The sequence below is a fragment of the Hippopotamus amphibius genome, chromosome 9, assembly GCF_030028045.1.
Source record: "Hippopotamus amphibius kiboko isolate mHipAmp2 chromosome 9, mHipAmp2.hap2, whole genome shotgun sequence".
Lineage (NCBI taxonomy): Eukaryota > Metazoa > Chordata > Mammalia > Artiodactyla > Hippopotamidae > Hippopotamus > Hippopotamus amphibius.
Window position 1 is genome coordinate 101,243,031 of NC_080194.1, and position 25,629 is coordinate 101,268,659.

Genomic DNA, 25,629 nt, shown 5'->3' on the forward strand with positions numbered 1-25,629 from the left:
ACTTGTATCAGGCACTGACTGAGTTGCTTCACAGTGATGAATGTAGAACTCATTCATTACCCAGAAGTGGAGCAAATACGTATTGATTGATCCCGGGTCAGAGACCATGCCAGGCCCTGGGAACACGGAGAGAAATGAGACACAAGACCTGTCCTCAAATAGCTGACAGCTAGTGGACAAACGGAGCATGACAAGCGACTCCATATAATTTGGCAAATATAGAGGTGACTCTGGATGTTTTCCCAGGTGGTTTGGGTAAAAGGTATAAATAGATTAAGAAGGAGATGAGACATGGGACTTCCTAGGTGGTGCAGTGGTTAAGAATCCGCCTGCCAGTGCAGGGGACACAGGTTTGATCCCTGCCCCAGGAAGATACCACATGCCACAAAACAACTAAGCCCGTGCACCACAACTATTGAGCCTGTGCTCTAGAGCCCATGAGCCACAACTGTTGAGCCCATGTGCCACAACTACTGAAGCCCACATGCCTAGAGCCTGTGCTCCTCAACAAGAGAGGCCACCACAATGAGGAGCCCACACACCACAATGAAGAGTAGCCCCCGCTCGCTGCAACTAGAGAGAGCCCATGTGCAGCAATGAAGACCTAGCACAGCCAATAAAAATAAATTAATATTAATTAATTTAAAAAAAGAAAAAAGAAAGAAAGAGGTGAGACAAACCTAGGAAGACAGGAGCCCTGAGACCAGGTAAGGTGCTGGCACTTCAACTCTTAGTCCAGACTTGGTGTGTATAGCTCATTTCCAGTACAGGAATTACACATCCTTCATGTTACTTAGATTATTTTTTCCTTTTATTGTGACTTTGTGTCACATGAGAATAAGCATTCAAGAAGATTACACAGGTCAATTTTTTAAATAGAAGGTTGTCTTTTATTCTAGGGTGATTCCATCCCAGCTATTCTTGGAGATTAAATGGGCTTTATTATCTAGCTTGGCTTGAATGTTGGTGCCATGGTTTCCTGCCACTCTTGGAGTTCTAAACGTTTATTGTTTTTGTTGTCTCCTGCTTGCTTTCCTTTATCACTTTTCCTTATCTGAGCTTCCCTTCCTCCAGACTTCCTTCTATGGTTTAACTTTACTGTGATCAAAAGAACACGTTTTTTTCAATACATCTGCTTGCCTTTTTCTAATCCCTGCCCCTTTCTGAGTCTTGGTTATGGGCGGAGCCAAAAAACAGGCTCTGATATCGGGGTCAATGGCTGTCAGAAAACAATGTTGAAAAGCAAGATCAAACAGGGAGAGGAGAGGCCAGGCCCTGGATTGTAAAGCTGCTGTTTCAGCCACGGAACAAGGGCTTTTGCATTCTTTACTCTGCCTCTTCCCTGGCTGAGAACTCACAATAGTTGTCCTAAAGCTTTGCCTAGAGAATGAGTGACAAGAAACCTGGACCTAGAAGTATCACTTTTCTGCAGCAGGAAAACAAAGGGGCGACACTTCCCCAAGATGGTGAGTTTCCTTGGGGTTTCAGGGTTTGAAAGGTCCTTGCTGGGACAGACTGATCCTGTGTCCACTATAACACTAACAGTGTTTACCCTCTGACTTGGACTCCGTTCCCACCCCATGCGCTCATTCCTGCTTTTCTCTGTGTTGTGGTTGCTAAGCAATCTAAAGTAAAAATGTGTTTGAATTCCTGTGTGGGAGGAAAACTTTAATGCTGCTTTGATCTCCTACCATTCAAGTGACAAATCCACTTTTACAGGATTCAGTGTAATTGAACAATGCGTTCTAGGGTTCACTGATGACTGAACCTGAGACTAGGGTAGGGTGGGGGGTTTGGGGAATATTTGGCAAGAGGTCCTTGAAGCCAAGAGTAGAAGGTTGATAGAGATCTGGAGGCTTAGCTGCCTGGAGGGCAGAATAAGGTGTAATAAGAAGGGTTGTGAACTGGAAGCTCAGCTGTGAAAGCAAACTGATAAGTGTACAGAAACCAAGGAAATAAGAAAAGTGGAGAAAAAAAATGTGAGTTGAGGAGATGAAAAGGGAGGTGAGACCAGCCAAAAGAGGAGTTGATGCCCTCGGCAAGAGGAGATGGTAAGGGAACTATTTTGAGAAATTTGAGATCTTTCTGACAAGAAAATAGAAGCTGTAATTCCTGTTTGCTGGCCTGGGGGACTTGTTTGCTTTCTACACTTGTGTAACTACTCTCTCCTCAGTCACATTTGAATACTCACTGTCACCTTTTTAATTGGCAAAAGTCGCTTTGAGCTTATATCAATTGTACCCTTTATTAATGGGGTTAATATTACCCAGAGATGGTAAGCTAGGTCACAAGGCCACGGGCTTTCGAGTGAGGCATGAGTTCCTATCCCAGTTCTCCGGCACCAACCTGCTGGTCTCTGCAAATGAGGAAGCGGTACCTGTGCAGCACTGTGAGGATACGGCTGCAGACTCCTGGGAGATGGTGGGTGCGCCATAAATGGCATCTTCCCTTATTGTTATTGCTGTTATTTCGCCCAAAGACAGGGAGATGGACCTCATTATGCTTTAAGCCCCTTTTCAGTTTTTGTAAGATTTCTCAATGACTTAATTCTTATGTGAGAATGATGAGTCTTTTGACCATAGATTTTGGACCAGAAGATATCTTCCAGATAATCTCATCTGTGTCCATTTTTAAAAATTGTGGGTGGCTGGGGGCAACAGGGCTGCTGCTCGGCCGGCCAGCAGCGGTGAGCAGCGGGGGCATGAGGGCGAGCCCGGAAAGCGGCTGCTGAGCGGGCTGGGAGGAGCGCCAGTCTCCGAGGATTCCGAGAGTGCGGAGCTCGGGCTGGGGCCGGGAGGCGCGGGGGAAGCTGGGCTCTCCCGTCAGGAACGTGTCCCAGGGCCAACCTGGCCCGTAGTGTGGCAGCAGCTTCAGGTAGGTGAGCCCGTGAAACAATATGAAGAGGAGAAAATAGCCTTTTAAGGAAATTGGCCCACAGAAAGGATGGCCTTCTTGGACAATCCAACTATCATTCTAGCTCATATTTGACAGTCGCATGTGACCAGTGATGACACAGGAATGTGTGAGATGGTTCTCATTGATCATGATGTTGACCTAGAGAAGATTCATCCTCCTTCAATGCCTGGAAACAGTGGGTCAGAAATTCAGGGAAGCAATGGTGAGACTCAGGGCTATGCATATGCCCAGTCAGTCGATATTACCTCAAGTTGGGACTTTGGTATTAGAAGACGCTCAAATACAGCTCAAAGATTAGAACAACTCCGAAAAGAGAGACAAAACCAGATCAAATGCAAAAATATTCAGTGGAAAGAAAGAAATTCTAAGCAATCAGCCCAGGAGTTAAAGTCACTGAAAAAAAGTCGCTCAAAGAGAAATCTTCAAATTCTGGAAAACAGTCAATATTATCTGTACGCCTGGAGCAGTGCCCTCTGCAGCTGAATAACCCCTTTAATGAGTATTCCAAGTTTGATGGCAAGGGTCACGTAGGCACAACCGCAACCAAGAAGATCGACGTCTACCTCCCCCTGCACTCGAGCCAGGACAGACTGCTGCCAATGACCGTGGTGACAATGGCCAGCGCCAGGGTGCAGGATCTGATCGGGCTCATCTGTTGGCAGTACACAAGCGAAGGACAGGAGCCGAAGCTCAATGACAATGTCAGTGCTTACTGCCTGCGTATTGCTGAGGATGATGCGGAGGTTGACACAGATTTCCCCCCACTGGATTCCAACGAGCCCATTCATAAGTTTGGCTTCAGTACTTTGGCCCTGATTGAAAAGTATTCATCTCCTGGTCTGACATCCAAAGAGTCACTCTTTGTTCGAATAAATGCTGCTCATGGAGTCTCCCTTATTCAGGTGGACAACACAAAGGTCACCATGAAAGAAATCTTGCTAAAGGCAGTGAAGCGAAGGAAAGGATCCCAGAAAATTTCAGGTTCAAGGGCAGACAGGGTTTTTGAGGAGGATGCACAGATTGACATAGCTACAGTCCAGGACATGCTGAGCAGCCACCACTACAAGTCGTTCAAAGTCAGCATGATCCACAGATTCTGGTTCACGACCGATGTCCAGTTAGGTATCTCTGGAGACAAAGTAGAGATAGACCCTGTTACGAATCGGAAAGCCATCACTAAATTTTGGATTAAGCAGAAACCCATCTCAATCGATTCTGACCTGCTCTGTGCTTGTGACCTTGCTGAAGAAAAAAGCCCCAGTCATGCAATATTTAAACTCACGTATCTAAGCAATCACGACTATAAACACCTCTACTTTGAATCTGACGCTGCTACCGTCAATGAAATCGTGCTCAAGGTTAACTACATCCTGGAATCACGAGCAAGCACTGCCCGGGCTGACTATTTTGCTCAAAAACAAAGAAAACTGAACAGACGTACGAGCTTCAGCTTCCAGAAGGAAAAGAAATCAGGGCAACAGTGACAGTGGGCTCCAGCTTCAATCTGTTGCCATAGCTCAGAGCCTGCGTGCCAGGGCCAGGTGGCCCTACAGCCCACCCCATGTCCTGCAGCCCTCGCAGGAGACCAGCCCCTGGCTCATGGAGACGGGGCTGGTGGGCTCTTGGGGAAGGGGGGCCACCCCCTAGAACAGAGCTGGGGGCATTTCCATGGGACTGAAGCCTGAGTGGTAATGGCTTTGATTAGCAGTGCCTGGGGCCGGACGACACCGAGAGGAGCCCCGAGCTGCCCAGCCACCTTCACTGCCTGACGGCCCCGCCCGAGGATGTACATAGCCACGCCCAGACATGTCCTTGCAACTTGATCAAATTTCTTAAAACAAACGAAGAACAAAAATGTACATTTCTTTTTTTTCCCTTCCTTTTAATAAACTCTTTATCATGGTTGGTTAAAAAAAAAAAATTGTGCGTAACAAACCATTCCAAAGCCTAAAGGCTTAAAATGACTTCTGTTCATTAGCTCACAATTCTAAGGGACAGCCGTTTGTTCTGGGCTCAGCTGGGTTGTTCTCCTGGTCTCTCCTGGGATCACTTATTTGGCTCCAGTCATCTGGCAGCCGGATGGCATCCAGATGGTCCAAGAAAGCTTCACTCACATCTCTGGCGATTGGTGATAGCACTCCGCTGGGCCCTTCTCTGCACATGAATGCATCCTCCAGGAGGCTAGCGCGGGCTTCTTAGGATCAGGGAATCAAGATTCTGAGAGGGAGAGGGCAGAAGCTGCAAGACTTCTGGAAGCTTAGGCTCAGAAGTCTCACAATTTCACTTTATCACTTTCAATTAATCTAAGCAAGCACAAGGCCAGCCCAGATTCAAGGGGGCAGAGGAGGGACAAAGTCACTCCACAAAAGAATATAACTTCTGCCATGAAAGTAACCATAGAGGCCTGCTTTGTAAACTACCTACCGTGTCATTTAACCCTCTTTCACAGGTGAGAAAAACAAAGCCAAGAAAATTAAGTATTTGGCCAAGATCACCAGTTGGAACCTGACCCTCATTCAGTGCTCTTTCTACTATCTGATGGCAGCTCAAGAACAGGCCAGGGTTTGGTTTTCAGGGAGCAGACACGTGGGGCCAAAGATTGAAAGATTAAGAGACAACTGTGAATCATTTACTGAGCACATTCTCAGTGGTTAGTACATAATTAGTCATCAAAATAGAGATGAGGACAGAGACCTGATCTGAAAAACGTGGACAAAGAGAAGTGAGTGGCAAAGGTCAGCAAGGGCACAGGGGGGGAGTACCAGGAAGAGGAGAGGGGAGATGGGTTCGTTACTCAAGGATGGAAAATAAAGGAAAAGACATTTAACATAGGAGGAGGAACCCCAGACGACAGACTCATTCAGCAGATGCTAGAATGAAAGCGGAGGCAGCACACGGCAGACTAAGATTCCTGTGAATGAAGAAAGAGCGTTTTGACTTGGAGCAGAGGGCTGGGACCACGGCCCAGCAAGAGAAGACCTGATGTAGTTTAGTCAAGTTAATCAGCCGGGGGGTAGAAGGAATTACACGTGTAGACAGCAGTCCCTTGTGATATGTTGAGCCAAGTTGGACTAATGAAGCAAACAAGCTGTGTGTACTGGTGATTTGTCTATATGTGTATCCTATGTCCTTTGTAACCTTGAGGTTATTTTCTTGGGCATAAAGCAGACTGTGTGTTCTAAATGACTGGCTGAATATATAACAAACCAAAATGGATGAGGAAGAGCCCTGTACATGAACTTGGCTGAATTACGTTTGCACGCAAATGTGATTTCTCTAAGACTGAGGCCAGCTGAAACTTAAAATATTGTCATTTTAAGTTTCACAAATCAAGGTACCCCTCCTTTATGTTCAGGGTTTTTCTTTTCTTTTTTGCTAATTTGATATTTTTTAAGTAAACAAATGAGTCTAAACTACTGGTTTTACAATTGATGTGCTCCTTTTGGTATGAGAAGCTCAGTAAACCATTATAAGTGTACAGACTGTTTATTTAACAGTACATAGGGCTCATGGGTATATAAGATTAGGGAGGGAAATTATTGATACCTAGAGTATTTAGACTTTTATGTCATTCATAGTTTCCCTTCCTGGGTTATCTTTACTTCAAGGGTCAGAACTGTTTATGTTTACTTACTTAGTAATACATAAACACAATGCCATTTTTAACTACTTTCCCCTTGAATTTCCGCACGCTTGGCTGTACACGTTCATGCACTTCCCTGACAACCTTGGAATACTTTCGCTTTAAAAGCCACTGGATTTCTTCAAAATCTTGCCATTTCATGTATCTACATATAACCGCTATCAACATTTCACTTCTCATTGTCTTCAGGAGACAAATATTAGCATAAACTACAGATTAATTATGTTTTAATCTACTCTAGACCTCATCAGAATGAGGTTTATACAGCTCAACATTCAAAATTTAATCGGAGGAAAAGAAATTCGGAGGAAATAACTAAAGCAAATAAGAAAAGTAGTTCATATTTTTATTAAACATGCCACATTCCAGTGAAAAACTCTCAGGCATTGATTTATAAATTGATAAAATGTACAATTGCCAAAACACAAAATATAATTAGTAAACAAACATATAAACAAACTTTACTTATCAAACAAATGTAGCATTTTTTTTAAGAAGAGAAAACAAAAATTCTTAAAAGAAGAAAAAGCTGCCCACAATTCTAAACATGTACCTTGAAAGTATTAAATTCAGAAAATAGAAATACTCAATAATATTTAGCCTTCCAAGGATGCCTACTGGTAGTCTTGTACATTGCTGGCATGAGTAATATTGCTACAGCCATTTTGAGAAGAACTTTGGTAGTTGTATCAAGAGTCACAAAAACATTTTGACTCTTTGATCCAATAATTCTACTTCAGCATCTGTCAGGGGAACTGTAAAAATAGAAAATGTGCAGTGATGTTCATTAAGCAATATTTATAAGGGAAAATCACAATGTTCTGTACCAGAATAGTAAATAAATTATAGAAATCATAGACATTTGAATATTATGCAAACATTTAATGATTGCTCCAAAGACAAGTAATGTTGAGGGTGTTTTATATATAATCTTTTTGAAGATTATATATGCATTATCTGAATGGATGGCATCTTCTATGCACCTATGGAAAGTAGAAATTGAGGAATCTTCCTTGCTATGTCTGTGTCCCTAACCCTCTAAAGCCATTTAATCACTTGATGGACAATTTCACCCACTAGGGAGCTCTGAATACTTTCTACTTTTCTTCTCCTTCCCCACCACCATCCTTGTCTAAGCAAACACCTCTCTCTCTCCTAGACCCTATAAGCACCCTGATTACTCTCTCCTGTTCCCTACTGGAATCTTTTCTCCACCTGCTGCTAGGATGATCTTTTTTTAAAAAAAATTTATTGAGGTATATTGATATTACTATTTAACTTAAAAAGCTTTATTTTACAGCATTAGTGTCAGCGGTACAACATAATGATTCAATATTTGTATAAATTGTGAAATGATGGCCACAATAAGTCTAGTTAACATCCGTCACCATACATAGTTACAAACTTTTTGTTCTTGTGATGAGGACTTTTGAAATCTCTACTCTCTTAGCAACTTTGAAATATTTAATACAGTATTATTAACTGTTGTCGCTATGCTGTACATTACTTCTCATGACAATTATTTTATGACCGGAATTTTGTACCTTTTGACCCCCTTCACCCATTTGTCCCATTCCTGTCACTTCCCCCCCTCCCCTCCACCTCTGGCAATCACCAGTCTGTTCTCTATATCTTTCAACCTGTTTTTGTTGTTTAAATTTCACATATGAGTGAGATCAGATAGTATTTGTCTTTCTCTGACTTATTTCACTTAGCATAATGCCCTCAAGGTCCATCCATGTCGCAAATGGCAAGATTTCATTCTTTTTACGGCTGAATAGTATTCCATTATATATACATGTATGTATAAAGCCGCATCTTTATCCATTCATTCATTGATGGACACTTAGGTTGTTTCTATATCTTGGCTACTGAAAATAATGCTGCAGTAAATACAGGAGAGCACGTATCTTTTTGAATTAGTATTCTCATTTTCTTCAGATAAATATCCAGAAGTGGAATTGCTGGATCACGTGGTAGCTCTATTTTTAATTTTTTGAGGAACCTCCATGCTGTTCTCCATAGCAACTGCACCAAGTTATATTCCCACAAGCAGTGTATGAGGGCTCCCTTGTCTCCACTTCTTTGCCAACATATTATTTCTTGTCTTTTTGATAATAGCCATTCTGACAAGTATGAAGTCATAACTCTTTGTGGTTTTATTTACATTTCCCTGATAATTAGTGGTATTGAGTATCTTTTCATGTGCCTGTTGGCCATCTGTCTGTCTTCTCTGGAAAAATGTCTATTAAGATCCTCTGCCCAAATCAGATAGTTTGCTTTTTTGCTATTGAGTTTCATGAGTTATTTATATATTTATATATTTTGATTTTTTTGATAATTAACCCCTCATCAGATATAATATGATTTGCAAATATTTTTTCCCATTCAGTAGGTTGCCTGTTCATTTTGTTGGGTTCCTTTGCTGTGCAGAGGCTTTTTAGTCTAGGATGATCTTTTGAAAGTACAAATCTGATGTGTCATGCTCCTGCCCAGTCATCAGTGCTTTCTCATTGCTCCAGGACTAAAGGTCAGACTGCTTAACCCAACCCCAAATGTTGCATGTTCTAGCAGCTGCCTTTCTACTCTCCCATTCAGTGAGTCTTCTTCTCCACCTCCACACTCCAGCCAGGCCGGCCTTGTCCCAGTTCCTTGCTTCTCTCCTTGGGGGCACTTACTCTACAGTTACTACTCTTCTGCCTGGAAAGCTCTCTCCCAGAACCATCTCCCCACACTACCTTTTTGCTTCATCCTTCTTCTTTCAGGTCGTATGTCATCTTAGGGAAATCTTTGTTTCTGTCTCACGTCACCAGGTCCCCTTGTTATATGCTCTCATAACACCCACTTAGTCTTTTACTGTTTGCCCTCACTCCTACCCCAGCAGAATGTAAATTCCATGAGGGCAAGGAGTTGCCTTGTTCACTGCTCTTTGCCCAGAGTTCAAGCATGCATTGAATGAAGAGATCATACTTACCTCTCTTTATCTTTTTTTTTTTCTGGCTGCATGGGGTCTTTGTTGCTGTGCTCAAGCTTTCTCTAGTTGCGGTGAGTGGGGGCTACTTTTCATTGTGGTGTGCCGGCACCTCATTGTAGTGGCTTCTCTTGTTGTGGAGCACGAGCTCTAAACGCACGGGCTTTAGTAGTTGCAGCACACGGGCTCACTAGTTGTGGTTTGCGGGCTGTAGAGCACAGGCTTAGTAATTGTGGCTCATAGGCTTAGTTGCTCCACAGCATGTGGGATCTTCCAAGACCAGGGATCGAACTTGTGTCCCCTGCATTGGCAGACAGATTCTTAACCACTGCACCATCAGAGAAGTCCCTCTTTGTTATCTTATATTTGTATAGTTATTGGACTCATATCTGTCTCTCTCATTGGACGGTAAGCTCCCTAGGATAATAGCTATATCTGCTCCGCTTACCATTCTATCCCTGCATCTTTTAGGAGGTTTTCCACAAATATGTATTAAATACACTTTATTACAACCACGTGAAAAATGAAGAGGGAAAATCACATCAAAAGGGCAATACTGATTTCATTAGGATTGTGAAAATATGACTGATTTTTTTCTCTATCTACATGAAAAATTATAATGGAAAATGATAATATAAATAAAAACTAACAAACAAAAAGAAAAATATATTGTACTTATTGAATAAACACAATTTTACAAAAGTTAAAAGTGGAATTGATACCTATAATTACTCTATTCGAAGAGATCAGAGATCAGGTGTTTGATTTTTTTTCCCTAGTGTGTCCAAATGGGTGCATCAGTTTCACATAGCTATATAAGCATAGATAAAATGTCGCACTTTGCTTTTTCTGCTTCATGTCATGTCACATGCATTTTCCCAGGATTCTATATTGCCCAAGTAATTATTTTTAGCAACTGCATAATATTCAGTTAAATTAATGTACTTTGTGGGGGTAGGGGTGGGTATTTCTTTAAGATTTCCTGAAGTAGAATTCACACTGAGGTTTCACATAGAGGTACAGATTTCTGACTTCATTGGCCAGATGTTAAAAAGAAACAGGCAAGCCCGTGTGCCACAACTACTGAGCCTGTGCTCTAGAGCCTACGAGCCACAACTGTTGAGCCCACGTGCCACAACTACTGAAGCCCATGTGCCTACAGCCTGTGCTCTGCAACAAGAGAAGCCACTGCAATGAGAAGCTCACACACTGCAATAAGGAGTAGCCCCCGCTCGCCACAACTAGACAAAGCCTGCACACAGCAACGAAGACCCATTGCAGCCAATAAATAAATAAATAAATAAATTTCTATGTAAAAAAAAAGAAACAGGCAATGATGCATTTGAGTGCAAGTGTGGAATGAGGCTTGAGATGAAATTAAATGAAGTGTGATTATTTTAAGAGAGAGTCAGTGTTACATGGAGGCTTTAGAAAAAAATAATAAAGTTATGTTTATAGAGAGTTCCTAAGTTAGGTAGCTTGACTGTCCTTGGAAATGAGAAGGATGTGTCAAGAAGTGGGCAAGGGTGTTGTTGAATGTTGAGGCCTGATACTTTGGAAGGGTTTTGAGAAACTAGAGGTCAGGTACAAATGGGGGACATTAGGGAATTTCCTGGAGGTCCAGTGGTCAGGGCTCAGTACTTTCACTGCCCTGAGTCCGGTTCCATCTCTGGTTGGGAAACTAAGATACTGCAAGCCATGTGGTGTGGCCAAAAAAAAAGTGGGACATTAGTAAGTGAGGTAGCAATAGAGACAGGAGTGACCAGGGGTCGGAGGGACGGCGATGGCAGGTGGGAGGAGGCACAACGCACATCACGTGGACCAGACACGATGACGGCGGCCGAAAGCTTTCCAAGATGCAAGCCTGGGCAGGATGGCCTCCAGCTTCCCTCTTGATTATTTTATAAAATGACAGTATCATAGCCCCAAGCAGGAGCCTGCCTTGCAACCATCCCAGTTCCTTGCCTTTAACCCCAAGTTAGCCACTCTGCAGCTGTCTTGCTGACCGCTTTCTTAGGAACACAAAACCTCTAACACTTGCGCTTCGCAGAGGACCCTGGATAAAGGGCGACTGTGGAGTCACATGAAATTCTTTCCGAAACATCAGGACTTCCCAAGATTGGGGCCCAACAAGCCTGGCTTTTTTCATCAGAGCGTGGTCAATCTGACCACCTGATGGAAATTTGTCACTGTGTTCTCCAGACTCCCCTTTCTGCTTTATTTGCCTCAGTCCAGGGAAGTCTCCCTCTGGATTAAATATCTCTCATTTCCAAACAGTTCTAGGGTCCTCCTGAAATGGAGCAGATGATCTGCTTTAAAAAAAAATCATACCTGATGATTTAACTAAGGATTTAGAGCAGCATTTTCGTTTGAAAGAAGACTAAGCAAGTAAGGGCAGGGGAGAAGGAAAAAGAAATAAGAGCAGAATTTCAGTTCTGGCATTCTGGAAGTGTGGATCAGACATATTTGTGCTTTGGATGACCTTTCCTGTTCATCTCAAATCACACCGTCCCTTACTACTGAGCAGTAGCCATGTCCTTATTCATGGGCTTTTGTGTTTAAAGAATTCCATTATCTAAGACTGTAACATTCAGCAATTTCTTTTCTGCATGTAAGCTTTTCCCTTTGACCACTGGATGGGCGAGTAAGGAGCCTATCTGTTATATTCACTGTTGAATCCCCATTGCCCACACAGGGCCTGTTACAGAAACATTGCTCAATAAACATTTAATCGTTAACAAATGAATTAATGAATGAATGAGTAATCAGAACAAGAATATTCTAGTTTCTCCATGTCATTAAAATATCTATCATTCAGTTGCATTATTGGGTCAGGTTTGCACAAGGCTCAACCCACGTTGTCCTCAGCACCTTGATTATTTCAACTACTAGCAAAGACTTCTAGATTGTCATTGTATTTAGATGATTACAGCCAAAATACACCCGTGGTGGTGAAAAGGAAACTCCAACTGGAGCCAATTTTCCCCCTGGACTTATAGTTTATGCAACTCCTCCACTAGGTAAAGTTTGACCCATCACATGAGTTTGCACTTCGTGTGAAGAAATTTAAAGCATGCATTGATATTTTTGTTTTATTTCAGCAAACTCCAGAAGACGAAGAGGGATATCAGATGGCTTCAAGGAGTGACTGGTGAATGGTTTGAAGAAATTCAAAGAAAAAAGTTTTGCAATGAAACAGACGTTAGCCAAATGTTAAAGCAACCACTTACATACAGGCTGAGAAAGGGGATGGCAGAAAATGGTGAGACCTTATGACACCTCATTGTAGATAAGGGCTCACTGGGATCTCCAATTTAACCAATCCATGGTTAGGACTATTTTTAAATCACAAGGGATGAAAGTTTACAATAAAGAGTGAACTGAAAATGTACTGTAGTATATTTGTCTTGGGGGGATGTTTTTATAATCAGGTAAGATAGCACAGTGGTTAAAAACACAGGCATCAATATCAAAGACGACCTGAATTCAAATCTCCCCTCTATCTCCTCCTCAAATCTCCTCCTCTCTCTATTCTCTATTCTCTATTCTATCAGTATTCATGTGACTCTGTTCAAGTTACTTATTCTCTATAAGCCTCAATTTTCTCATCTTTAAGTGGGTATGATAATACCTACCTCACAGGGTGGTTGTGAGGATTAAAATAATATGTATAAAGTACTGAACTCTAACACAGTAAGCACTTAAATAAATGGGATGATGATGCAGAAGGAGGGAGAGACAGAGGAGGGAAGGGAAAGGAGAACAGGAAATGAGAGGGGTTAGGAGGGGGAATGTGGTAGAGAAGCTGCCACCCTTCTGGTAGTTCAGTAACTTAAACCCCATAAATGAGCTCAAACAGTGCCTTCCTTGGACATTCTAACTTTGTGACTACCTCCATGTCTCTTCCCTTCATCAATTGCTTATTTTTTAATCTGTAAATGAGGATAATAAAACCTGCTTTTTCAGGACTATTTGAGAATAACGAGGTGCATTAGAAATTTAAAATAGTAAAACAAAGTATTTTTCTACTGATAGAGTCACATTGACTGCTTTTGTTATATGTTACTAACATTAGTAACATTGAAAACATGTAACAATATATCTAAACTTATATATTGGAAATATTTTGCAACTCCCATAATAAAGAAATCTATCTAAAAAGTTCACAATTCAGATTTTTAGATTAACCCCATATATACCATGATGATTTTCCCCTTACCTTGAATTCCTCATTTATAAACTCAGCATGTCTAAAAGTATTATAGTATGATGGACTTGGTATATGTTGATCTTGCCTTAGAATTTCCAATACTCATATATAATGTACATTGTCTATACATATATATTATACACATTTACATAAGATGCATACCCACAGATAAACCATATGTGTAGCAAATACATATGCACAGAAATATATTTTTGATGAGAGTAAGAAACACTGCAAAGGGCTTAGTTTCCTTTTCCTTTCCGTTCTTTGATATGAAAAGTTACATAGTTTATCACTATGATTGTAAAGCACCAAAATGAAAATTTCTGAAGGACAGGGTAGTTAAGAGCAGCCTGAGAGCATGAGGTCCGAGCGCAGTGCCTCTGGTTTTGGATCACCATGGGGAAGACACATTGAGAAAGTCTCACAGCTGGTGTGAGGGGAGGGACCTTCTACAGCACTGCAGTCCACAGTACATATTGAAAGACTCTACTCTTTGTGAGGTTTTTTCCACTCAGCAGAACCATCAGAGGCACAGGACTCCCCCTAGTTTCTGAGGTCTTCATGTGGGGATGCCTGCGTTTGTAGATGGCATGGATGGGGGTGTTACCTCTCCAACAATATTTACCTGGAAATATTTTAACCATGCAAAGTTTTTACAATTTTCTTTTAGATCCTATGGAATTACAAACATCAAGATCTAAACATATACCTGATCAAAGAAACCCAACCTCCGTTCCTTCTCAGCTGAGCTTCAGATCATCATTTGCTTCCCTGTTTTCATTCAGAAAATCTGGAAAGGAGACTTTAAAGCTTCAATCACGGGGTCAGAAAGGGTGAGTTAACCTCAGATCATGTGACAGCTCATTAGTTATCTGATACCAGAGGCCAGCAGCCTGTTTTGTGTTCAGAATGTTTCATGTTTGTTCTTAGAATTTAATTTCAGATAGTAACAAAGGAAACAGGGCTGAACTCTCAAAGGGACAAAGCCCTTATGAAACTTTGAAACTGGGCTCATCTGAAATCCAACTTCTAACCAACTTTACAGGTCCCAGGAGGTGGACATGGTGAATGATGGGTTAAATATTGAGAAATAATTATTGTCAGTTTCTCCACTGCTCCAAGATACACTGCTTCCTGGTCAGAGAGAGACATTTAAATCAAAACTACTCCTTACTGGGGGAGTGTGTGTGTCAGGAGAGCTGGGGTATAAAGAGTAAATGAGCATAAATGAGATGAGCAAAGAGTAGAGAAAAAAATGAATTTTGAAATGGAGAAAAAATATCTTACCACCATTAAAAATATTGAGGGCAGCCATTGCCCTGTAGCTGCTGGTAATTTAAACTGAAGGTGAAGGAGGGGAAGCTTTGAGAGCAATGGAGGTATTGTTCCAGATAGTTCCCAGTTGAGAACCGTGTAAATCAGTTTATCTGGACTCATTACGTTGTTGGATTGTTTTGTGAAAAACAAGCAAGACTTTGCATACATGCAGTTGAGCTGCCTGCTAAATATTTTCAGCTTGTCTTCCTGGTTGAAAAGCTTCCCACCCTCTTAAGGTGTTGGCTTGGCACGTGATGTGTTCCATGTGTGCAGCACTAAATAAAGGTGTTGGAGGTCACTTGCTGAAAAACAACAGGCAGCAAGCAGCTGGGGAGGCAGGTAATGAGGCTCCTGCTCAGAGCCCAGCTCTGTCCTCCCCTTTTGGGGAAATGGAAGGCTTTTGCTCCCAGCTTTCGCCTGAGGCTGTTTTTGTCTTGGCTGAAATAATGAAGAGCTGAACAAAATGTAGATTTCTGCGATTGTTTCTACCAGAGTCACTTACGAGGAAATACTCTTCAAATAGGTGAGTTGCTTTTCTTTGTAAAAAAAAAAAAAATGCTTGGAACACTAGTAATTCTCTCATTTGGGGATTTAAAATTGAGGAGTATTTCCTTTACAGGAAATATTTCTTTTAAGGAGAAAAGAAATATTCCTAACGTGTGGGGTGGCTGGGATTTATGATGTAATTTGTGTTTTAGGTAATTTTCTTTAAGGCAGAGTTTTATTGTAGCTGAACAACCTAACATTAGTAAACTAGGAAAAGTTGAGGAAATTGTTCCAAACTCATTTTGTAATTTGCTGCCAAAGTGGATCAAAGAAGATAAAAGATCTATAATCTCCATTCTGGATACTGTGTATTTTGGTTATAGACCAAATTGAAAAAAGTGAAACTGTTGCAAAATTCTGTTTGGCGACTGTTCTTATTAAATATCAAAATGACTTGAAGCTACTTGTAGCTGTCTTTTAACCAGAAAAACACAGCATACAAAAATGAAACAAATTTTATCCTTTAAGTGTGTGTGTGTGTGTGTGTGTGTGTGTGTGTGTGTGTGTGTTGCAGTTTTCAGAATTTACCATCTTTAAATACGTTTTATGTTCAAACCTTAACTGGGAACAAATGTGCTGGTGCAGACTACAACGAAGACACTGTTTTGTGCTCCTAGTAGGTTTCAGAAGATAAAACATGAAAATGTGCCCTTTTATTGTTAAATATGAGTATGACCTTAATATCTGGATCTAAATCCTGAAAGTGAATGTGTGCTGGGGGAGGGGATGTTTTTAAGGGAGCGTAGTACTATGGTAGGACTATAAATTGCATGTCATACATTCTGAGGGGCTCTTTATTCTTAAGCAGAGCTTTTTTCCTTCAGCAGTTCTGATCCTTTTCAAAATACAGAATCAAGTTTCAGAATCCAGACTCTGGTTCAGGAGCTCCTCCTTGCCTACAAGCGCAGTGGGAGGAATTGACAAAGGGCCCTGGGGGAAGCACAGTCATCCTATACCAGGCAGCAGTCAGGTTTCTACTTGCTGAAGCCATCACGACTCCACTTTGTCATGCTCTGGTCCTCAGGAGAACAAGTCAGCAAAGCAGTTTAAGAGGATCTTCTGCAAATCACAGAAGGAAAGCCAATCCCTAGAAAGCCATGGGAACATAGTGACTTCATTAATTAATAAAAAGGCAAAAAGTTTTGCCATTTCTGATTCACATATGACTACTGAAATTTCTCCTCCCAAATGTATATACTTCTCAAATTATCCCATTATTATTTTAATCCTATTTGTAAATGACTGAACTGTACTCTCTATGACTCTACCACAACCCCAGGAACAAAGAAAATTTTCCATTAATGTTTTAATTCATTTCTTGCTAGCCAATAAATTCAAGAAAAGCATATATATACAATCATACCTTGGTAGCCGTGGGGGATTGGTTCTGGGGACCTCCTGCGGATACCACAACCCACAGATGCTAGGGCATCTTATACAAAATGTACTGTCAGCCCTCTGCATACACAGATTCAGCCAATAGGGGTTCCATCCGCGGTTAGTTGAATCGGTGGAACCTGTGCATACCAAGGGCTGACTGGATTGCATATCTTTCTCCTAACATTTCCCTGTAAGTTATGTTTTCTTGTGTCTTGTTTTGGGGTGTTTATTGCCTGAGATGTATGGTGCTCAGTCCCCACCACAGAATTTCAGTAATTCCACTGCCTCACAAATGCCTTCCACATGCTTCAGCAAGTACCTAATAGGGTAAATCATGAGCTTATAAATGCAGCTTTCCTGGCTGCCCAGGAGTATCTACAGCTATTTTTTCTTATTCCAGACCCCTGGTTATTCCATCGATGCACTCCTGCCGCGCCCCCCACCCCCCATCCCCCCGTGAATAGGTGAGATGCCACCCTCTGTTCCATGCACCAGCACACTCCACAATGAAGTTGTCCCTGCAGAGGGGCCCCCTCATGTCTACACACATTGTCAAAGCTGGGAAGCCAGTGCCACCAGTTCATTGTGGTGATTTCAGGGACGTGGATTGCTTTCCCCTCTCCTCTTTCCTTTGTTGTAGTCCCAAGGACTAGGGCAAAGTGGAAGTACAAGAGAGTAACATGTACAGTTAAATTTAAGCTGGCTTCTTTCCTTTGGGGACCATCACAGTGCGTAGCATATAGGAAGAACGCACTACACAGCTGTGATTAGAGAGTGACAGCTGCTCTCCTGGCGTGAGGGGACGCATGCCCACTGTCCTGTTCCTTTAGGTGATTTTTTTACCTGAGGATGCAGAGAGTTTTGGTGATGCCCAAATTTGCCTGATCTATCATAGGACATACACAGCCTAGGCAGTGTAGCTGCAACCTCAGTTAACATAAGGAAAAAGATGCTATTTTGGAAAGTTTAAAAGGCAGATTATTTTTTTTCCCTGGATTCTGCTTTCTGTCCCAGTCTACCTCTCTCACTCTCTCTCTTTCTCTCTCTCCCCCTTTCTCTTCTTCTCTCTCCCTCTTCCTTCTTCTCTCTTTCCAAATGTCCTACTATGCTGCCTTCCTTTTTTCTGCTAAGTGCCTAGGCTTCAGTTGGAGGACACAGGAATGTAAGACACCTAGATCAAAGGAGAAATCAGAGTAAGCAAACTCCTTCTTTGGAAGTGCTCCTTCAGTGATCCCAGGTGTGGTGTCCAAGGATAAACAGTAGGAGTGTGACGACAGGAGGGAGAAGCAAGACGAAGGGAGTGGTTCCCAGTTGGTCTGGTTGATCATTATTAGAATTTCATCAGCATTTTGAAATCAGGATTAATAGCCAGGCCCCGCCTTGAGATTCCAATTCAGGTCTGAAGTGGGCACTTTGCTTTTTAATTCTGTGGGTTATTTGGAAGCTCATCCAGGTTTGGGGGCCAAGGTAGCAGAACTTCCCACCCCACCATGGTCAGGACCTTCAGGATTCCTGGCATGGTACTAATGGCTGAGGTGATTGCTTCTCTTTCATTTATTTATCAAAGTCCTACTCTGGATCAGATACTGTGTTTAGTGCTAGAGATAAAATCGTGAAAATACGGCCAAGTCCCCACCTGGAGGACTTTAGAATCTAGTAGGGACACCAGCTGACTGCGTGTGGCTGGGCAGAGCTCTAGGAAGTGCCCGCCGCATCACAATCCTCGCGGATTCATTCACATGTTCATTGTGGCGGTTTTCTGGCAAATGACAGTAAGGATCTTGAGGAGGGGATACCCTTTGGAAAACACACAGGGATGCCCTCTGGCCTAGCTGCAACCTGGGTAACAGCTGAGTACACTGATGATCATGGTGTAACACGGTGAGTGCGGCAGTATTCCTGCCATGAGAACATTGCAGGAAAAGCATTTAATTCAGACTGGAGGATCCAGAAGCATTCCTGGCAAAAGAGAGCCAATTTCTGCAGGATGCATAGGACTGAGGCAATTAAGAGTTGGGAGGTTGTTCCGGGCAGAAAGAATGACACAGCAAAGATGCAGCGACTGGAAAAAAGCAAGAGTCCATCCAGATCTCTGAGGCTCAGTGACCCAGTGTAAGGTGAGACTGATAAGAGGTGAGGTGGGAGCAGCTGGCAAAGGCCAGAACGTAGGCACATCATACATGCAGTGCTGAGCTTAGACTTGGTCCTGCAGACAGCAGGGAGCCACCCATCACTTTTTCTAATGATACCATTCTTTTCCTTATTACATATATTATATATGTATATATTTTTTTCTGTTTTATATATATATATATATATATATATATATATATATATAAAACAGATAAAATCACCCCTCACCCCCAGACCTGGACAAACACTAATATTTTGGTGTATTGCATGCATGTGTGCATGTGTATATTGTACGTTTTTTTTTTTTTCATTAAACAGAGAAGTGACATAATGAAATTTTCACTTTAGAAAAATCACTGTAGCTCAGTGATTCTCAATCAGGGGCAATTTTGCACCCTGAAAGACATCTGACAATGTCTGAAGACATTTCCGGTTTTCACAACTGAAGGGTGGGTGCTGTTGGCATCTAGTGGGTAGGGGTCAGAGGTGTTGCTAAACATCATGTAGTGCAGGTGACACACCACTGCACTGAAGAAAGGCCAGTGGTACCAAGGCTGAGAAACTGCTCTGCCTATAGCTGGTGAAGTGGGAATACACGTGAGACATCTTTAACGTACGGCTCAGTCGGACTTGTGAGCAAATGCAGATGAGGTAGCTTTCTGTCTCAAAGTGACCAGGTTCAGAGGACTTCAATCAGCATAGTTTCTGTGACTGCGCTGTTGTTCTTATTCACTTTGCAAGTGAAAGCTTTTCACATCAGAAACATAAGTTACCTTTAAGGCGAGCCTGGAAGTGACTGTAGAGACTCTGGGCCTCCAGGCCTCCTGGGTTCCATACCCTGCCTGCCACCTAAATCCACACGGCCTTGCACACTGTCAGGGAACACACGTCCTTCCACTCACAGCCCACCCTCACATGCGGTGACACTCTGTCCCGATTATGCCACCTGCCACCCTCAGAAACTGATTCCTGCCCCTGCTCCCTTCCCTCCAGATCAGACCAGGGGCCTGAGGAGCTGTTGAGAGTGTTAGCTGCGTGGGTACACCATGGGCCCGGCAACCCTACAGGGCTCTGGAAAGAATCTTCACAATCTGGCACCTTCTCTTGGCTCCAGGCAAATTGAATTACTTGCCAATTCCCAGCCTCCTCTGCTCTCTCACATCTCCAGGCTTGTGCTCCTGCTGTTCTTTGCGTCTCATACCTGTTCAGACATCGCCTTCTCTCCCTGTTGCCGTCCGCGTCCATCCAGCAAGTACTCGCCAGCCCCTCTGCGTTTTCAGCGAGTTTTACTTAAGCCTCTGTGTTGTCTTTTTCACATTGTGGCTTACATTTTGGCTCTTTGTGTATCTAATCTTTCCTAGAATAAAGCCTCTCAGAGAACAGGGTCTCTATCTCAGTCACATTTATTTCCTCCGAAAGCACTCAAAGTAGTGCCTAGCATGTAGAAGGCTTGCAGGCTCAATAAAGCTGTGTGAAAAGGAAGCATACGAATAAAAGCAGTATTTTAACTTCTAAATATTATTAGTATAGAGCTGGTATTTCAGAATAATATGAAAAAAATCCATATTAATTTTAATTTCTGTTTAAATTTTGAGCTAAACTATAAAATATATGTTGGTATCTTTTAAATAGAAAATTGTTTGCCCTCCCAGGTTTTATGTTCAGCTTTCAAGAGCCATGAAGCAGCTAGGAGTTTGAATGGAAGAAAACTGCATCTTGCAACTTTTAATTGATCTGACCTAGAGTCTCAGTTTGTTTAATTCTTGATTCCCTCCTGCTGTTCTCTTAGTGAAGGAGAGGACTTGATTTCATACAAGAGTTCTGAGTCATTACGGTCTATTAACTCTTAAGCGGCAATTCAGGCAGCACACCCTTGCATAGGATTATAGATTTTAAAAAATCAAAATTTATCTCAATTTCAGACCTATGTCTTTAAAATGTTTCACCTTCCACTGAATTTTAGAGAAGCAACATAAATAGTAAAAGCATAATTGTTCTCCTCCAAGATAATTTCATAAGTAAGGTATACTTATAAAAATAAGCATCCTGAAGTCATCTTTATAAGGTTTACTTTTTTAAAAATTCCCTTACGAATTCTTGAGTCTGGTTCTGACTTAACCACTCTTTAAAATAAAACTGTACAGAAGCAGAAAATCTGGTTCCCATTTGCAAGAAAAGTCTGAGTACCACACTGATGAAGAAGGAGAGCTCTAGATTCAGTCGGCCTGTGACCGGCTCTGAACTCAGCCACTATGTCCTTGTACAGTGTCTTCTAACTTCACTGCACCTCCATCATCTGACCTGTAAAATGAGAGATGTCATAGTATCCACTTGACAAGAGTGATGTATTTAAATGAGGTAACATGTCTATAGAGTATGAGAATACTGCCTGACACAGTAAACACTCATTTTGTTATTATTTCTTCATGCTATGTTCAAGTACAAATCCGCTATTATGTAATTTTTCTTGGCTACCTGAGTGACAAAGATGTAAAACATTGATCCTAAGCAAGCATAGGAAATGTTTCTGAAAGATTTTTCAACAGCACGCTAAGAAATGTCTCCCCACTGAGCATCAGAAATACATCTTCTCAAAACATCAAGATATAATAGCAAACGTGCTATTGATTTTCCAAAAGTTAGGCGCTTCTTCAAAGAGGTCATTTCAAATTCTTTTCACAGATGTGACGGCCACATACCTCCTGTGTCTGTGAGGGGCACTGCTTTGGTAAGTAACCAAAGAACTAAAGGTTATGCTGAAGAATTCAGAATTGAGGTAATTCCTGGTTGGCTGCCTACTTAACTAGAATTCTCCTTGGCGCAGTTTTAAATTTACTTGAGAAGCTTAGATTTCCTCTAAGAGCGTAAAGTTTCCCAGCTGTGATTGGTTTCCAGTTGGCTGTGGTACTAAAATGTTCAAACAGCAGGCTCTGCCAGGAGGAGTGAGGCCATCGTGTGTCCACGGAGACCATTGCTAACATCTCCGGTATTTTACCACGTTTCAGTCCTGTATAACCCTAAGGTGTTGGGCAGAGGAGGAGTTTATTTGGGAATAGCAGAGGAATTGCAATTTGGGACATGCAAACTGTAGCAAGCTGCAGGCAAGTCTGCTGAGGGTTTGGGATAGGCTGTATTTGGGCAGCAAATGTAAAGAGGGGAGAGTTCAGTTTGAGTTTGTCAAAGTCAAATACAGCTGGTTCACTTTGTTGTACAGCAAAAACTGGCACAACAGTGTAAAGCAATTACATTCCAATAAAGTGCTTAGAAAAACAAAAACAAATGGAGACCAGCTTTGAAAATTTCCAAATAAACTTGCATACCAGTGTGGGTCTGCGCTAGACCTTTCCTGGGTAACGTCATTATTTGTATTCAAAGAGGAAGCCACTTATAGGTGAGATGCATTTGGACAGAACAAGGTCACACGAGGGGACTGACCCAAAAGGACCTCCACTTAAAGGGCTTAAATTTAAATTTATCTCTGTGTTCACATGCTTATAAGATTGAGAAGCTTTAAGTTTTCTGTTTCTTGTTATTTTGCTGTCATGACTTTTCATCTACACACATCTGTGTCTTTCTGTGTGACTCGTGTGGTTTGGAGATGAAAGAAGGATGGAGTTTTGGAAGGTACCTAAGAGGCAGCAGGAAGGCAGAGGCATTTTTTCAATTGGTTGTGCCCTGAGTATTAATTCCTACCTTTCTCTCTCTTCTTTTTTCAACAAACATGGGATAGAATTCTGGTGGGGAGTGCCTATAAACAGAGGTTGTTTTTTGCTTCCCAAACAAAAGTGAGCCTCCTTTCTTCTTCAGAGTAATGCTATGTCTTTCTAGGTAACAGTGGACCCCATCTCTCTTCCTCATGTGCTTGAGCCCTGCCCTCTAACGGAGAACTTGCTGTCGTCCTGGCACTTGAGATAGGTCGTTTCATTTAATCCCCAGAGGTAATCTATGAAGTAGGTACTATTATTATCCCCATTTAAAGGTGAAGAAACTGAGGTTCTGAGAAATTAAAGATCACGCTCAAGGTCACACTGGCAAATGATAGAGTCGGGAGTAGAAAACCCAGGCCGCTGGAACTCCATAGCCAGAAGTCAAAAGTGCCTACAGCTCTATCAGCCCCAAAGCCTGCTGGCTCGTGAGCCCCAGTTGCTCACTACCTGTAGACTCTCCTTTAACTGAGCAGTGGACTGAACTGGTGCACATGCAGCTTTGTTCTCTAAAAGGATGGATCCCTGCTCCAGGATGCTTCTGTGATCTTGCTTTTCCTCAGAGAAGTGCTCAGAGCTAACCATCCTTTCCCATTTAAGAGCTGTGGGATCTGAAACAGATGAGGAACGTAACAAAACCATGAGCACCTAGAAGCTGTAAAACAGGAGAGCTAATATGGAGTTCTCGGGATTTGAAAGTCCAGTCTGAGGATTAGTCGATATCCTTCTTTGACAGTCTTAACTGCTGCTTGCCTTAAACCGTTTCACTACTCAGAGCGTGACAATCTAAAAAGAACTGGGAATGTAAATGAAACTCAAGCCAATGATTGTAGCTCCCAGTTAATAACTACTATAAAAGGTAGGAGAGAGAAAATAATGAAACTATTGTTGAAGACAAGAGTTTTGTTTAACATGTAGATCTCCATTATTTCTCCATGAAAATCCTATCCCCTTAACCTGCGGAGAGCTGGAAGTTGGCCATTGATGCCACAGAGATTCTTGCCAAGGTTTAAGATAAAGAACTTCCTCCCACTTGGTTGGCAGCCTAGCAGGAATGGTACCAAGGGGATTCCAACATTTTATAGGAGGTTTACTACATTTTTGGATGACCTTCCTTTCAAAGAGAAGGAAACTGGGACTTCCCTGATGGTCCAGTGGTTAAGACTCCGAGCTCCCAATGCAGGGGACCCAGGTTTGATCTCTGGTCAGGGAATTAGATCCCACATGCATGCGCAACTAAGTGTGCATGCCACAACTAAAAGATCCCACGTGCCACTACTAAGACCAGGCACAGCAAAAATAAATATTAAAAAAAGAAGAAGAAGAAGAAGGAAGCTGCTGTTTAAACATTTACCTCAGCTTAAAAGAAGCAAAGGGTTTCAGAAAGCAGAATTTTTAGAGCTAGAGACCGTGAAAGAATTTCAATCTAAAATGGAACCAAAGGATATATTGAATAAAATGGAAAATCTCATGCGTGTTCCCTGAGGAAGACAAAACTTAAGGACCTAGAGACTGATTTCCCATAAATGCCTAATTGACAGAAAACTGATATAATATTGGAATTTTCTTAAATGACAGGGAATTGGTCATATCAACCTTGTGAAGTTTTGCTTATGGTCTCCAGAGGCATGAACAAGAAATGACCCAGGTCAGGTTGGCCTCACAAAAGAAGCTGAACTGAGCTTTGTTTGTATGACTGGACTGGTTTTGTCTGCTCAGGACATTTTCAAAGCTGGTCTCCATTTGCTTTTCTTGTTTTGTTCAGACTTGAGCTGAACTCTCCCCTCTTTACATCCCCTGCCCAAATACAGCCTACCTCAGCCAGTCAGTGGACTTGCCTGCAGCTTGCTACACTTTGCATGTCCCAGATTGCAATTCCTTTGCTATTGCTAAATAAACTCATCTCTTGATCTTGCCTCAGTTTACCCCTTTGTTTAGGTTGACAAGAGAAACTTAGAGATTGTCTAGCTCAGAGTTTCTCTCCACCTCAGCACTACTGACATCTCAGGTTGAATAATTCTCTGTCGTGAGGGCTCTCCTGTGTATCGTAGGATGTGTAGCGGCATCCCTGACCTCTACCTATAGCTGCCAGTCGTTCTCCTGCACTAAATTGTGACAATCAAAATTATCTCCAAAAATTGCCAAAGGTTCCTTGAGGAGAAAATTGACCCCATTTGAGAACCATTTCCTTACAGGTGAGGAATCCAAAATCAAGTAGTCACCATCTCTGAGGATAGACAAACTATATGGCCTTGGCCACTTGGTCACTCCTCATTTCTGAGCAAATTCTGGCTGGGTCTGCTGTCAGGTGATATGCCAGCTCTGTACGCCTAGAAACACCTCCAATGTGGCACTAACTGCACTAGGCTGGTGTAAGCTCCCTGAGGCTGGGACTGTGTCTGCTCACCTGTATACCCCCACTTCCTGGCACAACGTGAGTACTCAGAAACTGAAAGAAGAAATGAATGTGTGGTTTTAAGCCACAAGGTGCAATGCTGGGTTTGATCTTTGCAGGAAAACAGAAGCAGAATAAATTCAAGAACGCCTTGAAAACATGAACTCGTTGACTTCACCAAGCCAGTTGATAACATCCGTGAGCGTAGGCTTCAGTTCCGACAGCTGTTCTACACATTTGGCTGCCCTAGAAGTTCTCAGATAGTCTGAGGTTGCTCTATGACAGAGGTTTGTTGTCTCATTATGTCAGAATTGCAGATGTTGTCGGCAGAGTGAGTTGTGGTTGGAAAAACGGCCTCATTCTCTGTACCACGTTTAGGACTGTAACTGAGATCCTAAAGCCAGCCTTTTA

General features: G+C 42.2%; 2 protein-coding genes across 14 annotated transcripts in view; both read left to right on the plus strand.

Moving 5' to 3' along the window:
- The window catches only part of EXPH5 (exophilin 5), a 91,583-nt gene that overhangs the window by 51,661 nt on the left and 14,293 nt on the right, over window positions 1–25,629 (plus strand). For 4 of the 13 annotated variants that reach the window (XM_057747610.1, XM_057747608.1, XM_057747609.1 and 1 more), the window contains exons 2-4: window positions 12,632–12,792; window positions 14,414–14,576; window positions 21,802–21,847. In XM_057747610.1, the coding sequence (XP_057603593.1) occupies window positions 12,632–12,792; window positions 14,414–14,576; window positions 21,802–21,847 (370 nt within the window). Of the gene's footprint in view, window positions 1–1,342; window positions 1,467–12,631; window positions 12,793–14,413; window positions 14,577–15,344; window positions 15,584–17,386; window positions 17,451–21,801; window positions 21,848–25,337; window positions 25,506–25,629 lie in introns of those variants that run through there. The other 9 variants (XM_057747615.1, XM_057747617.1, XM_057747616.1 and 6 more) reach the window with 7 other exon arrangements.
- LOC130859966 (target of rapamycin complex 2 subunit MAPKAP1-like) lies at window positions 2,757–4,433 on the plus strand. The gene is given in 2 exon segments (XM_057747622.1): window positions 2,757–3,307; window positions 3,310–4,433. Coding segments are annotated over 2 exon segments (1,380 nt in total). The 5' UTR covers window positions 2,757–3,018; the 3' UTR covers window positions 4,401–4,433.